A 14,299-nucleotide genomic window follows, 5' to 3' on the forward strand; every position below is an offset into this window, starting at 1 on the left:
ATAATAAAAATTTATGATGTTTAGTGGAGGTGTTGTCCTGGAGAGGAGGACTGGTTACAGAAAGGACCATAGAGGGAGACTTGTCCTTTCAGGATCTCTCCAGTGTGAATTCCCTTCTGGAGCATAGAGGCTTTAGTAAGATTCAGGGTAGTTACTTGAGAATGCTAAGCAAATAGAAAATAAACAATTTTTTCCTTAACTTTCATGTTATAGTTTGATGATTTGGTAAGTTTAAACAAATGAACAGGGAAGTAAGTAAACAAATATCCCCTTAGAGGTAATTTTGGCCAAAACAAATACCTTGTTTTCAATGCTCCATCATCTCTGCCAGTTTAGAGACCATGGCGGGGATGGAACAGGGCAATAACTTTAGTCAAACACTAGCTATAGAAAATGGCCCACAACCACAGGTGGACAATTTGTATTTGGATAACTGGGCATATACTTTATGTCCTGAGTTTGGTTTGGTCATTTATAGTGAGTTTACACACAGTCTTCTAGTGGAACATTTAGGCCTGGTTCAAAAATTATCAATGAATTGCTGTCCAGTTCAGCTAAAACATGTTTTTGTTTTATGATTAGTGATCAGAATGCTATGTCATCTAGTCGGGCACAGCAAATGCATGCCTTTTCCTGGATTCGGAATACCCTAGAGGAGCATCCTGAGACTTCACTGCCCAAACAGGAAGTCTATGATGAGTACAAGTAAGTATTACGTGTATATGTCAGGCATGCAGTGTATTAAAGAGATTAAGTACTATACTTGGCTACAATGATTTGTTTTATCATTGGCAAATATCATACTGGTATATGAGAGTTTAACTTACAAATCTCTAAGATCCCATCCATCTCTAAGCTCCTCTGGTAGCATGTGTAATAAAGAACAGGATTACTGAATAAAAGGATTTCTTTAGAGTTCTTCTGGGTCACAGGAGGGATGTCTGAGGGCAGAGGGACAATGGAGTAGGGTTGGTGAATAAAAGGATTCCTGTAAAGTTCTTAAGGATGACAAGAAGAGTGTGTCTGGGGTTCATAGAGGGACAGTGGATGGCAATAAATAAATCAATGCATAAAGAAAAACTAAAACATGTTTTTTATTTAGATTTCTTAAACGTCTTTTTCATGAATCCAAAACTTTTCTAATCATTTTCTGTGCCAACCCGAGAAAAAGTTAAGTATCTGTAATGTTGTGAATTACTTACTCAGATGAAGGAGTTCAGTGGCTTGCGCATAGAAGACACTCAAACAGTTTTGATTGTACAGATAACTTATTTAAACACGGAAAACACAAGTTATAGAGGCTAATGGGCCTTTCTGGATAAATGTCATAGATGATAAATCTAGTCTTCTTTAACATTTTATAATTGATTTGGAAGCGGGAATTTGTTCTAGCAGAGTAAGTGAAACCAAAATTTTCTGGGTATTGAAATATCAAAGCAAGGAGCACGTATGTGTTGTACTTACACAATGTGGAAGAAAAGTGTCAAATAAGTGCTCCTATTAGCCAGTGTAAGATGATGCAAAAGAACTATACTTACTGAGAAGATTATTGGTATCTAGAAAGAAAGCTTTCTATGCTCATTCAAAATTCTGATTCCCTCACCTTAAGAAATGCAATAGAGCTGGAGAAAGTCTAGAGAAAAATGTCTGAAATAATCAAGGGAACAAGGTTAAACTGAACAGCTTTAGATTTTTCCTCTTTAGAAAAATTAAGCTAAGAGTACATGTGATCCAAGTCTATGATGTTCATTTTCTCAGTCTACAACAGTCTACTGAATACCTGCTATGTGCCATGTCAAACCCTGTAAGAAGTTCTGAGGAGACAACAAATAAAACACAGCTTCTGCCCTCATCAAAATATGAAAAAACAAAAACAAAAAGAAACAAACAAAAAAGTATATATATAAAAGATATATATAGTGAGCATGAATTCTTAACTAAATTCAAGTTAATTCTAATTAAGATAGAGATAACCTTGTGAAACTACAAAGAAGTAAATTTAAATTCATTAAAAGTTTATTAATATCAAGCAAACGTGATATGTTTAAGAAACCCTGTATCGAGGGTCAAGAGAATAGGTTCTGTCGTTAAACTTGTGTCACCTGGACAGGTGTTTTAACCACTCTTTTTTCAGTTGCATCATCTATAAAATGAGGTGATTGAAGAGGTATGAGGTTTCTTTTAGCTCTAAAATTCTAAAAGTTGTCTGAGGTAGGAAATGAGGAAAACAAATTATCCAAAATGTCTCATGTTTCCCAAAAGGCAAATTGGACAAATTAATGCATGACATTTCTATAATGAATTAATAAGGAAACCGAGGATATTTTTATATTTTTGAAGTGATATCCTTCCCCTGCACAACCCTTTGCATCACCATTAGAGACAGCGCCCTACATTTGTGAAAGTATGACTCTGAACCATTAAAGCAGTCCTTACGTTCCTAAAAGTTTCCTGCCTTGGGCAAAGCACAGTTACATTTTTCTATAATATTTTTCTGTGAAATCATTTTCTAAGATTCTCATGAATTCTTACAATTTTTTTCACTAAGAAAAGTTAAAGGTTTTTCCTAAACAAAAGAGAACCAAAACATAACATTGTTTTGGAACAAGGAATGGTAGCTCCAATTTTGAGCAGTTTATTCGCAATTCAGTAGAGAGCAACTGAGATAAAAGAAAGTAACTTAGACTAGAGTTTTAAAAGGAAGTAGTAGGTAAGGGAAATTCTTCATAATGACGTAAATAGGAAAGAAATACCACTTCTGTTTATGGAATTTGAAAGTATTATGCTAATGCTTGTCTCTTTATAAAAATCATTATATTACTATACAGTAGTACTGTAACTGAGTCTGAGTATTTTAGTTCAAAACACATTTCACTAAGAATATACATTATTCACTGTTCTATTCTACACAGTGTTTCCACATAGTAGGCACTAATTTAATATTAAGAGTGACTAGAGACCAGTCTCTTCCATCAGGAAACTTGCAGAAGCCTCTTAGATAGCCTCATCCACCAGAGGACACCCAGCAGAAGCAAGAAGAACTGCAGTCCTGCAGCCTGTGGAACAAAAACCACATTCACAGAAAGACAGATAAGATGAAAAGGCAGAGGGCTATGTACCAGATGAAGGAAGAAAATAAAACCCCAGAAGAACAACTAAATGAAGTGGAGATAGGAAACCTTCCAGAAAAAGAATTCAGCATAATGATAGTGAAGATGATCCAGGACCTCGGAAAAAGAATGGAGGCAAAGATTGAGAAGATGCAAGAAACGTTTAACAAAGACTGGGAAGAATTAAAGAAAAAACACCTAGAAGAATTAAAGAACACACAAACAGAGATGAACAATACAATAACTGAAATGAAAACTACACTAGAAGGAATCAATAGCAGAATAAATGAGGCAGAAGAACGGATAAATGACCTGAAAGACAGAATGGTGGAATTCACTGCTGTGGAACAGAATAAAGAAAAAGGAATGTAAAGAAATGAAGACAGCCTAAGAGACCTCTGGGACAACATTAAACACAACAACATTCACATTATAGGAGTCCCAGAAGGAGAGGAGAGAGAGAAAGGACCCAAGAAAATATTTGAAGAGATTATAGTCGAAAACTTCCCTAACATGGGAAAGGAAATAGCCACCCAAGTCCAGGAACTGCAGAGAGTCCCATACAGGATAAACCTGAGGAAAAACATGCCGAGACACATACAATCAAATTGACAAAAATTAAAGACAAAGAAAAATTATTGAAAGCAGCAAGGGAAAAATGACAAATAACATACAAGGGAACTCCCATAAGGTTAACAGCTGATTTCTCAGCAGAAACTCTACAAGCCAGAAGGGAGTGGCATGATATACTTAAAGTGATGAAATGGAAGAAGCTACAACTAAGATTACTCTACCCGGCAAGGATCTCATTCAGATTCAATGGAGAAATCAAAAGCTTTACAGACAAACAAAAGCTAAGAGAATTCAGCACCACCAAACCAGCTCTACAATGAATGCTAAAGGAACTTCTCGAAATGGGAAACAGAAGAGAAGAAAAGAACCTACAAAAACAAACCCAGAACAATTAAGAAAATGATAATAGGACATACATATTCATAATTACCTTAAATGTGAATGGATTACATGCTCCAACCAAAAGACACAGGCTCGCTGAATGGATACAAAAACAAGACCCATCTATATGCTGTCTACGAGAGACCCACTTCACACCTAGGGACACATGCAGACTGAAAGTGAGGGAATGGAAAAAGATATACCATGCAAATGGAAATCAAAAGAAAGCTGGAGTAGCTATACTCATGTAAGATAAAACAGACTTTAAATCAAAGAATGTTACAAGAGACAAGGAAGGACATGACATAATGATGAAGGGATCAATCCAAGAAGAAGATATAACAATTATAAATACATATGCACCCAACATAGGAGCACCTCAATACATAAGGCAACTGCTAACAGCTATAAAAGAGGAAATCGACAGTAACACAATAGTGGTGGGGGACGTTAACACCTCACTTATACCAATGGACACATCATCCAAACAGAAAATTAATAAGGAAACACAAGCTTTAAATGACACAATAGACCACATAGATTTAATTGATATTTATAGGACATTCTGTCCAAAAAAAGCAGATTACACTTTCTTCTCACATGCACATGGAACATTCTCCAGGATAGATTACATCTTGGGTCACAAATCAAGCCTCAGTAAATTTTAAAAAATTGAAATCATATGAAGCATGTTTTCTCACCACTACACTATGAGATTAGAAATCAGTTACAGGGAAAAAAACATAAAAAACACAAACACATGAAGGCTAAACAATACGTTACTAAATAACCAAAATATCACTGAAGAAATCAAAGAGGAAATCAAAAAATACCGAGAGACAAATGACAACGAAAACACGATGATCCAAAACTTATGCGATGCAGCAAAAGCAGTTCTAAGAGGGAAGTTTATAGCAAAACAAGCCTACCTCATGAAACAAGAAAAATCTCAAACAATCTAATCTTACACCTAAAGGAACTAGAGAAAGAAGAACAAACAAAACCCAAAGTTAGCAGAAGGAAAGAAATCATAAAGATCAGAGCATAAATAAATGAAATAGAAACAAAGAAAAAAATAGCAAAGATCAATAAAACTAAAAGCTGGTTCTTTGAGAAGATAAACAAAATTGATAAACCATTAGCCAGACTCATCAAGAATAAGAGGGAGTGGGCTCAAATCAATAAAATTAGAAATGAAAAAGGAGAAGTTACAACAGACACTGCACTAATACAAAGCATCCTAAGAGACAACTACAAGTAACTCTATGCCAATAAAATGGACAACCTGGAAGAAATGGTCAAATTCTTAGGAAGATATAACCTCCCAAGACTGAGCCAGGAATAAATAGACAATATCAACAGACCAATCAGAAGTAATGAAATTGAAACTGTGATTAAAAATCTTCCAACAAACACAAAAGTCCAGGACAAGATGGCTTCACAGTTGAATTCTGTCAAACATTTAGAGAAGAGCTAACACCTATCCTTTTCAATCTCTTCCAAAAATTTGCAGAGGAAGGAACACTCTGAAACTCAATCTATGAGGCCACCATCACCCTGATACCAAAATCAAAGATCCTCAAAAAAAGAAAATTACAGACCAGTATCATTGATGAATATAGATGCAAAAATGCTTAACAAAATACTAGCAAACAGAACCCAACAACACATTAAAAGGATCATACACTATGATCAAGTGGGATTTTTCCCAGGGATGCAGGGTTCTTCAATATACGCAAATCAATCAATGTGATACACCATATTAACAAACTGAGAGTAAAAACCATATGATCATCTCAATAGATGCAGAAAAGGCTTTTGACAAAATTGAACACCCATTTATGATAAAAACGCTCCAGAAAGTGGGCATAAAGAGAACCTTCCTCAACATAATAAAGACCATAGACAACAAACCCACAGCAAACATCATTCTCAATGGTGAAAAACTGAAAGCATTTCCTCTAAGTTCAGGAACAAGACAAGGATGCCCACTCTCGCCACTATTATTCAACATAGTTTTGGAAGTCCTAGCCATAGCAACCAGAGAAGAAAAAGAAATAAACGGAATCCAAATTGGAAAAGAAGTAAAAGTGTCACTGTTTGAAGATGACACGATACTATACATAGATAATCCTAAAGATGCCACCAGAAAACTACTAGAGCTAATCAATGAATTTGGTAAAGTTGCAGGATACAAAATTAATGCACAGAAATCTCTTGCATTCCTATACACTAATGATGAAAAATCTGAAAGAGAAATTAAGGAAACACTCCCATTTACCACTGCAACAAAAAGAATGAAATACCTAGGAATAAACCTTCCTAGGGAGACAAAAGACCTGTATGCAGAAAACTATCAGACACTGATGAAAGCAGTTAAAGATCAGGGCTTCCCTGGTGGCGCAGTGGTTCAGAATCTGCTAATTCAGGGGACATGGGTTTGAGCCCTGGTCTGGTAGCATCCCACATGCCACGGAGCGACGAGGCCCATGAGCCACAACTACTGATCATGCATGTCTGGAGCCTGTGCTCCACAAGAAGAGAGGCCGCGATAGTGAGAGGCCCGTGCACTGTGATAAAGAGTGGCCCCTGCTTGCCACAACTAGAGAAAGCCCTCGCACAGAAACGAAGACCCAACACAGCAAAAATAAATAAATTAATTAATAAACTCCTACCCCCAACATCTTTAAAAAAAAAAAAGTTAAAGATGATACCAACAAATGGAGAGATATACCATGTTCTTGGATTGGAGAATCAATATTTTGAAAATGACTATACTATCCAAAGCAATCTACAGATTCAATGCAATCCCTATCAAATTACCAATGAAATTTTTTTACAGAACTAGAACAAAAAATCTTAAAATTTGTATGGAGATACAAAAGACCCCAAATAGCCAACGCAATCTTGAGGTGAAAAAAAACAGAGCTGGAGGAATCAGACTCCTTGACTTCAGACTATACTACAAAGCTACAGTAATCAAGACAGTATGGTATTGGCCCCCAAACAGAAATATAGCTCTTTGGAACAAGATAGAAAGCCCAGAGATAAACCCACACACCTATGGTCAACTAATCTAGGACAAAGGAAGCAAGGATATACATTGGAGAAAAGAGTCTTTTCAATAAGTGGTGCTGGAAAAACTGGACAGCTACGTGTAAAAGAATGAAATTAGAACACTCCCTAATGCCATACACAAAAATAAACTCAAAATGGTTTAGAGACCTAAATGTAAGACCAGACACTATAAAACTCTTAGAGGAAAACATAGGAAGAACAGTCTCTGACATAAATCACAGCAAGATCCTTTTTGATCCACCTTCTAGAGTAATGGAAATAAAAACAAAAATAAACAAATGGGACCTAATGAAACTTAAAACCTTTTGCACAGCAAAGGAAACCATAAACAAGATGAAAAGACAACCCTCAGAATGGGAGAAAATATTTGCAAACAAATCAGTGGACAAAGGATTAATCTCCAAAATAAATAAACAGCTGATGCAGCTCAATATTAAAAAACAAACAACCCAATCCAAAAACGGGCAGAAGACCTAAAAAGACATTTCTCCAAAGAAGACATACAGATGGCCAAGAAGCACATGAAAAGCTGCTCAACATCACTAATTATTAGAGAAATGCACATCAAAACTACAATGAGGTATCACCTCACACCAGTTAGAATGGGCATCATCAGAAAATCTACAAACAGCAAATGCTGGAGAGTGTGTGGAGAAGAGGGATCCCTTTTGCACGAATTGGTGGAAATGTAAATTGATAACAGCCACTATGGAGAACAGTATGGAGGTTCCTTAAAAAACTATAAACAATAACCATATGACCCAGCAATCCCACTACTGGGCATATACCCAGAGAGAACCATAATTTTAAAAGACACATGCACCCCAATGTTCATTGCAGCACTATTTCCAATAGCGAGGTCATAGAAGCAACCTGAATGACCATTGACAGATGGATGGATAAAGAAGTCATGGTACATATATACAATGGAATATTATTCAGCCATAAAAAGAAACGAAATTGGGTCATTTGTAGAGATGTGGATGGAACTAGAGACTATCATACAGAGTGTAGTAAGTCAGAAAGAGAAAAATAAATATTGTCCATTAACACGTATATGTGGAACCTAGAAAAATGGTACAGCTGAACCAGTTTGCAGGGCAGAAATAGAGAAACATATGTAGAGAACCCACCAAGCGAGGAAAGTGGCGGGCTGTGGGGGGGGTGTGTGTGATGAATTTGGAGATTGCGATTGACTAATGTGTAAAATTGATAAGTAATAACCTGCTGTATAAAAAAATAAAATTCAAAATTTCAAAAAAAAGAGTGACTAGAATGGAATCTGATCTTGACATTCATAATAAAATTTCAGTGTTATAAGACTTCATAAATCTTCTAGTATACTACCATCTCCATTGTATAGGCAAAATATTAAAACTCAAAAGTTAGGTGAGTCTTCCAGTGTTCCAGAATTTGTCAGGGATGAATATAAGGGTAGAACTCAGATTCCATGAGTAATTCATAATAGGTGAGAAGGCAAACCTGTTAAATTTGAGTGATATGAAGCAGAGTGGGTAGAATAGGTTGGGAAAGTAGTTAGAAATAAAGTTGGCTAGGACTTCAACTTAGTGTCAATAAATAAGCTGCACAAAATATGAATCCATTAATATACAGTTAGTATACATGCATACAGATAATGTGAATGTTGTAAGAGACACAGCACAGTAACATCTATTAGCAGCATGCCATGTTCTAAGAAGAAAGTATGTTTGTGTTTCCACAGAATTACAGCATGTGGGAGCTCCAAGCTATTCTCTCATTTCATTGTACATTGCCTAAAACCATAATTTGCTATGTGGATTTAAATAACTTGATGAAAACTGTAGAAAGTCTAGAGACAGGCAAAAAGTAGATCAAAGTATTAGGAAATAGATACTTAAATGTTTTTCAATTATGTTGTCTAGAGAAAGCAAAATGGAATATAGCTATATTTTTTTAAAGGACAAGAAGTTTAAATCACAGGAGGAGAGATTACAATTAGACACAAAATAACACTTCCTGCCAGAAGAGATTTTTAGAGAAATTTTGTCCTGTTGTAAAGGCCTTTTGGACTAGTCATTTTTCAGTTTGGAGTGCCTTAATGAGGTTTCCCGAGTAAAAACTTAACATAGAGTGACAAATCTTACATTGATTTTGTTCCAAATATTCATTGAAAAATATTATTAATATGAAGTATACATTTATTTTAAGCTATTCCTATTCATTGCAGTGATGTTTAGATATATTTATGTGAAAATCAATCCCTTTCATAGTCATTAAAATCCCTTTGAGAGAAAAAATGAAGATGTAATCTAAGACAGTATGGTTTCTTTTAACTGTATTTTTATGCTAAGTAAAGATATTAATAGAACCAAAGTTTTAAGGGACTTTCCATATGCAAAGACAGTTGATTTACAAACTATTGTGAACTTTTATATTTGTTGAAACTTCTGAAGTCTGATAATCATATGCATTTATGAAAGTGATGATTAATGTGTTAATTTTCCTAATTATGAAAGTAGTATGTATTCATCATGAACATTTTGGCAGGTAGTCATAAATGTATAAAAAGAAAACTAGCACCAGCAGTGTTACCACCTACAAATAATCATGTTGGCTTATTAAATTTTTATTTTTTTCTAACGCCTTCTTTTCATGTATATGTTCTTGTTATTGTTTAATCAAATTTTGACCCTACTGGTTACACAGTTTTTGAATGGGGGAACAGTTGCAAATAATACTGCAGTGAACATTCTTGACTATATAATTTAGTGTAGATTATTAAAATTGGAATTGCTGCTTTTGAACCATTATATATTAAGGATATTAACTATTGAAATGTAAGTTTTTTCAAGATTGCTGTTTATTATTTAATTTTTTAATAAGTAGTGTGATCTGTCTACTTTCTTTGCAGCTTGTAACATTGCTGTTATGCTTAGAAAGAACTTCTTCCCAATGCCACTAGCAGCTGAATAATCGTGTATTTTCCCTAGATATTATTTACTTCATTTTTCACGTATAACCCTTTAGTTCTTCTAGACCAAATATATACATTTATTTTGATAAATGCCATAAGATAAGGAACTAATTTTAATTTTTTCTAAACAGTTAATTTCCCGGTCTTACTTATTGATAATTTTTTTCTCAATACTAATCTAAAATGTAATTTTTATCTTACTAAAGCCTTTTGGACTCAGTTTTCTTCCTTTGTATTTTTCTGTTCTTATGCCAGTACCATACCATTTTAAAGTATTTTAGGCACTAAATGTTTAAAAAGCTAGTAGGACCGGTCTTCCTTCATTATTCCTCTTTTTCAGAAATTTCCATGGTTTTATTTTCTTACCAATTAATATTTCTTGTGAAGTTTGGAATCACTTTTCTATCTTTTTTAAGAAAGGGAAACCTCAAAAGAATTTTGATTCAAAATGCATTAAATATGAAAATTTATTTTAGAAAAATTAACTTCAGAGCTACATGTTTCTTAACATCTTTCTCGTGTCATTCAGTAAAGTTTTAGTTATTTTTCCTTCAATTAACTCCACTTATTTTTCTTGTTAGGTTTATTCCTTACAAATTTTTATTATGTTATTTATATTATGAAAAATATATTTTATTATTTCATTATTTGTTTGGTTTGTAAGATATCTGTAGACTTCTATTATATTTATGTTGCACATTTTGTATTTAGTGAACTTTGTTTAATCCTAATTTTTCAGCTATTTGGACTCTTCTGGGTAGCATTTATCCTGTATATCTTCCTCATCCTCTTTATTTAATTACATTTAATTGATTTTCCTTCTGACTTTGAATAATAACAATAATTGGCATCATTTCATCCTACAGTTCTTTGATGTTAAGGGTGTATCATTTATAATTGACCAAGACTTTATTGGCTGTTTTATGATATTGAAATTCATCTAATGATTTTTGGGCATCTGTTAAGATTATTCAGTGCTTCTTCTGTTACCTATTGATGTGATATATAAAGATACTACCTAATATGAACCCTTCTTTTATTCCTAGAATGAATGTCTTCTTCATGTCAAGATCTGTAATCTTTTAGCATACTGTTGGTTTCTATTTTCAAGTATATTTTTTAGGATCTTTGCATCTATATTCATAAGTGAATATGGTCGGTAATTTTCTTTTTTTGTGCTGTCTTTGTCAAGTTTTGATATCCGGGTTAGGCCAGCTTCGTAAATGAATTGGAACTCTTTTCCTAATTTCCTGTGCTCTGGAACAGTTTATATAGTTTGGGAATTATTTGTTCCTGAAAATTTTAAAGAACTCAACTTTAATACCATCTAGGCCTGGAGTCTTTGTTGGAGGTAATTCTTTGACAATTTTGGGGGGCTTTTTTCTGGTTAAATTTTTACTTCATTAGTCAGTTTTGGTAATTGGTTTTTCTTGGAATTCATTCAGATTTTCAAATATATTGGCATAACATTATATATACTATTCTCTCACAAATTGAATATATTCTTTATCTGTTATATCCTTTTTTATATTTCTAGTTTTAGTCATTTGAATTTTCCTCTTTTTTTTCGAAGTATATTTAGCTGTAGTTTATTTTTATTGGTTTTCTTAAAAAAAACTAAGATTGATAAGTCAGTTTTATTTTTTTTTTTGCCTGATGTCTCATTTTTAGGTGTCTATTTTTGTTATCCTGATTTTCTCAGGTTTTTTCCTTATTAAATGGAATGTTTACTTGTTTTCATTCTTTTCATATTTAAGATAAAAAAGATGGCGCCATTATAATGGAGAAGCATATGAGGATGATGAACATCATCCTCGGGGTGGTGTTCTTTGTCAGACCTCCTAATAGGGCCAGTGAATAACACTCACCGTTGGCATTTTATTTGCAGTAGTGATTGAGTGAAGGACTGTAATCATAATATGCTCACTACTTGCTACTGTTTGTTTTAATATTCAGCTATACTAGTGTTTTAAAAATTAAATGAAGAATAAACTTGAATATAAAAGCTCAAAAAAAAATTCTCCGAATTGGATCTTTATTTTTAATTCCACTTTCATTCCTCTGCTATACACGGCCTGGTAGTCAACATTCTACATGACTCTCTTTCCATTCAGAAGAGCCATCTTTATATCTATGAATTTTCCTCTTATAGTTCTGGCTGTATTCCTTAGGTATGGATATGATTACCTTTATTTTCTAATATACCTTTATTTTCTAATAGTGTACAATTATAGCTTTGATTTCTTCTTTGACCCAAAATAGTTAGGAGTGGTTTAACTTTTCACATGCTTGAGGGAGTTGAGGTATTTTTCCATTTTGTTTTGCACTTTATTAATTCCTAGTTTTATTATATTATAGTCAAAGAATGTGGCTCATTCAATTTTTGATTTTTTTTATAATCATTGAGGTTTACTTTCAGGGTAACTATCAATTTTTATAAATATGTCTGGACATACTCTTTATTTGCACTGTATATTGACTTATATTGATAAGCACTGAATCCAGTTCCTGTAATTTTCAGATCCTTCGAATTCTGCAAAAAGTCCTTACTATTTTGTCTGTTTAATTAGTTTAGCATGAGTACTGTGTTAATCTCTTACAAAAGTGATATTTCTCACAGTTCCTTATGGTATTTTTAATGGGTTTTGCTGCACAGGTCTTGGGGCTGTTAGACAAAAAACATTCATGATTGTATATCTTTATGATAGTTAAAGCCTACTGTCAACAACAAAAAAATAATCCTCTGTCATATTAAATGTATTTTATATATTTTTGTCTTAAATTCTCCTTTGATACCAATATTTGTAACCCATTCTGGAGATCTGTCTAATATAAGTATATAATTTTCCATCCTTTTATCTTTACCATTTATGTCATTTTGTTTTAGGCAGTTTACATTATTATGTTTCTAAAGTTTTTAATCTAAAATTGTCTCTGGTCTTAAAATCTGACCAATGGGAGAAGCTGGTGGAATGAAGCAGTCTCAGAACTCTGGTGTTTGCAAACACTTAGCAACAGAGACAGCAGCAGCCACAGTTCCTGCTGCTTTTTCCTGCTGCATTCTAGAGAAACACAAGCATTAATCCTAAGTGGATTTCTTACTAAATAATATGTAGCCTGTTTTAGCATTCCTGAAAATCTGTTTGCTTTCATTCTCGGTAGAATCACAAATGTTCAGATTTATAAACTTGACAACTTTGGCTGCAGTGTTTCCTGGGACACAAATGTTCTCTCCAAATCCTTTTTTTTTTTTAATCTATGTAATATTTTAAGGAATATGATTATTTTGCTTTTTATTTTTTTTAATTAAAAAAATTTGTTTTTATTTTTGGCTGTGTTGGGTCTTTGTTGCTGCGTGCAGGCCTTCTCTAGTGGCGGCGAGCAGGGGATACTCTTCGTTGCAGTGCATGGGCTTCTCGTTGCGGTGGCTTCTTTTGTTGCGGAGCATGGGCTCTAGGTGCGCTGGCTTCAGTATTTGTGGCACGCGGGCTCTAGAGCGCAAGCTCAGTAGTTGTGGCATACGGGCTTAGTTGCTCCGCGGCATGTGGGATCTTCCTGGACCAGGGCTCGAATCGATGTCCCTTGCATTGTCAGGCAGATTCTTAACCACTGCACCACCAGGAAGTCCCTGCTATTCTTCTTAAAATTTAAAATTTTGGAGTAGCATTTGCCAAGCCTTAATTGTATTTTAAATATATATAACTAATTGGAAATAGTAAACTAAAATTTAAAAGTGATCAATTTTGGCATTACTGACTTTTTGTTCATAGTTGATAGCTAAATATGTATACTAGGGCTTCCCTGGTGGCGCAGTGGTTGGGAGTCCGCCTGCCGATGCAGGGGACGCGGGTTCGTGCCCCGGTCCGGAAGGATCCCACATGCCGCGGACGTAGTCTGAATTGTTACCCTAAGTACATTGTCTAGCCTTTAAGTTATTACTTTTCAGGTAAGTTTTTTTTCACACTTCCTTGGTGTGACCTGTTTCACAGAGGTCCTTGTCCTAGTTTTCTCTTTTCCCTGTGTTTCCTTTGACTTGATTCCCAAGGAGCTAGTTGATAATCTGTCTTTCCCTCACCTTCTCTATGTTTCTGACCACTGGTACTTTCATAGAGCTCTCATTTACTCTCATCTTTCCCTCCTCAATTCTTTACAGTAATAATAGGAAGAGCAGTAACAGTGCAGTGGAGAATAAAGCTGGAAT

At 34.4% G+C, this 14,299-nt stretch overlaps 1 protein-coding gene across 6 annotated transcripts in view; it reads left to right on the forward strand.

The window, feature by feature from the left end:
* Positions 1 to 14,299, forward strand: part of RFX7 (regulatory factor X7) — a 155,015-nt gene that overhangs the window by 84,714 nt on the left and 56,002 nt on the right. For all 6 annotated transcript variants that reach the window (XM_067029787.1, XM_059056171.2, XM_067029788.1 and 3 more), the window contains one exon: positions 583 to 705. In XM_067029787.1, coding sequence (XP_066885888.1) covers positions 583 to 705 — 123 coding nt within the window. The remainder of the gene's footprint in view (positions 1 to 582; positions 706 to 14,299) is intronic.

The sequence above is a fragment of the Kogia breviceps genome, chromosome 3 (genome assembly GCF_026419965.1).
Source record: "Kogia breviceps isolate mKogBre1 chromosome 3, mKogBre1 haplotype 1, whole genome shotgun sequence".
NCBI classification, from domain to species: domain Eukaryota; kingdom Metazoa; phylum Chordata; class Mammalia; order Artiodactyla; family Physeteridae; genus Kogia; species Kogia breviceps.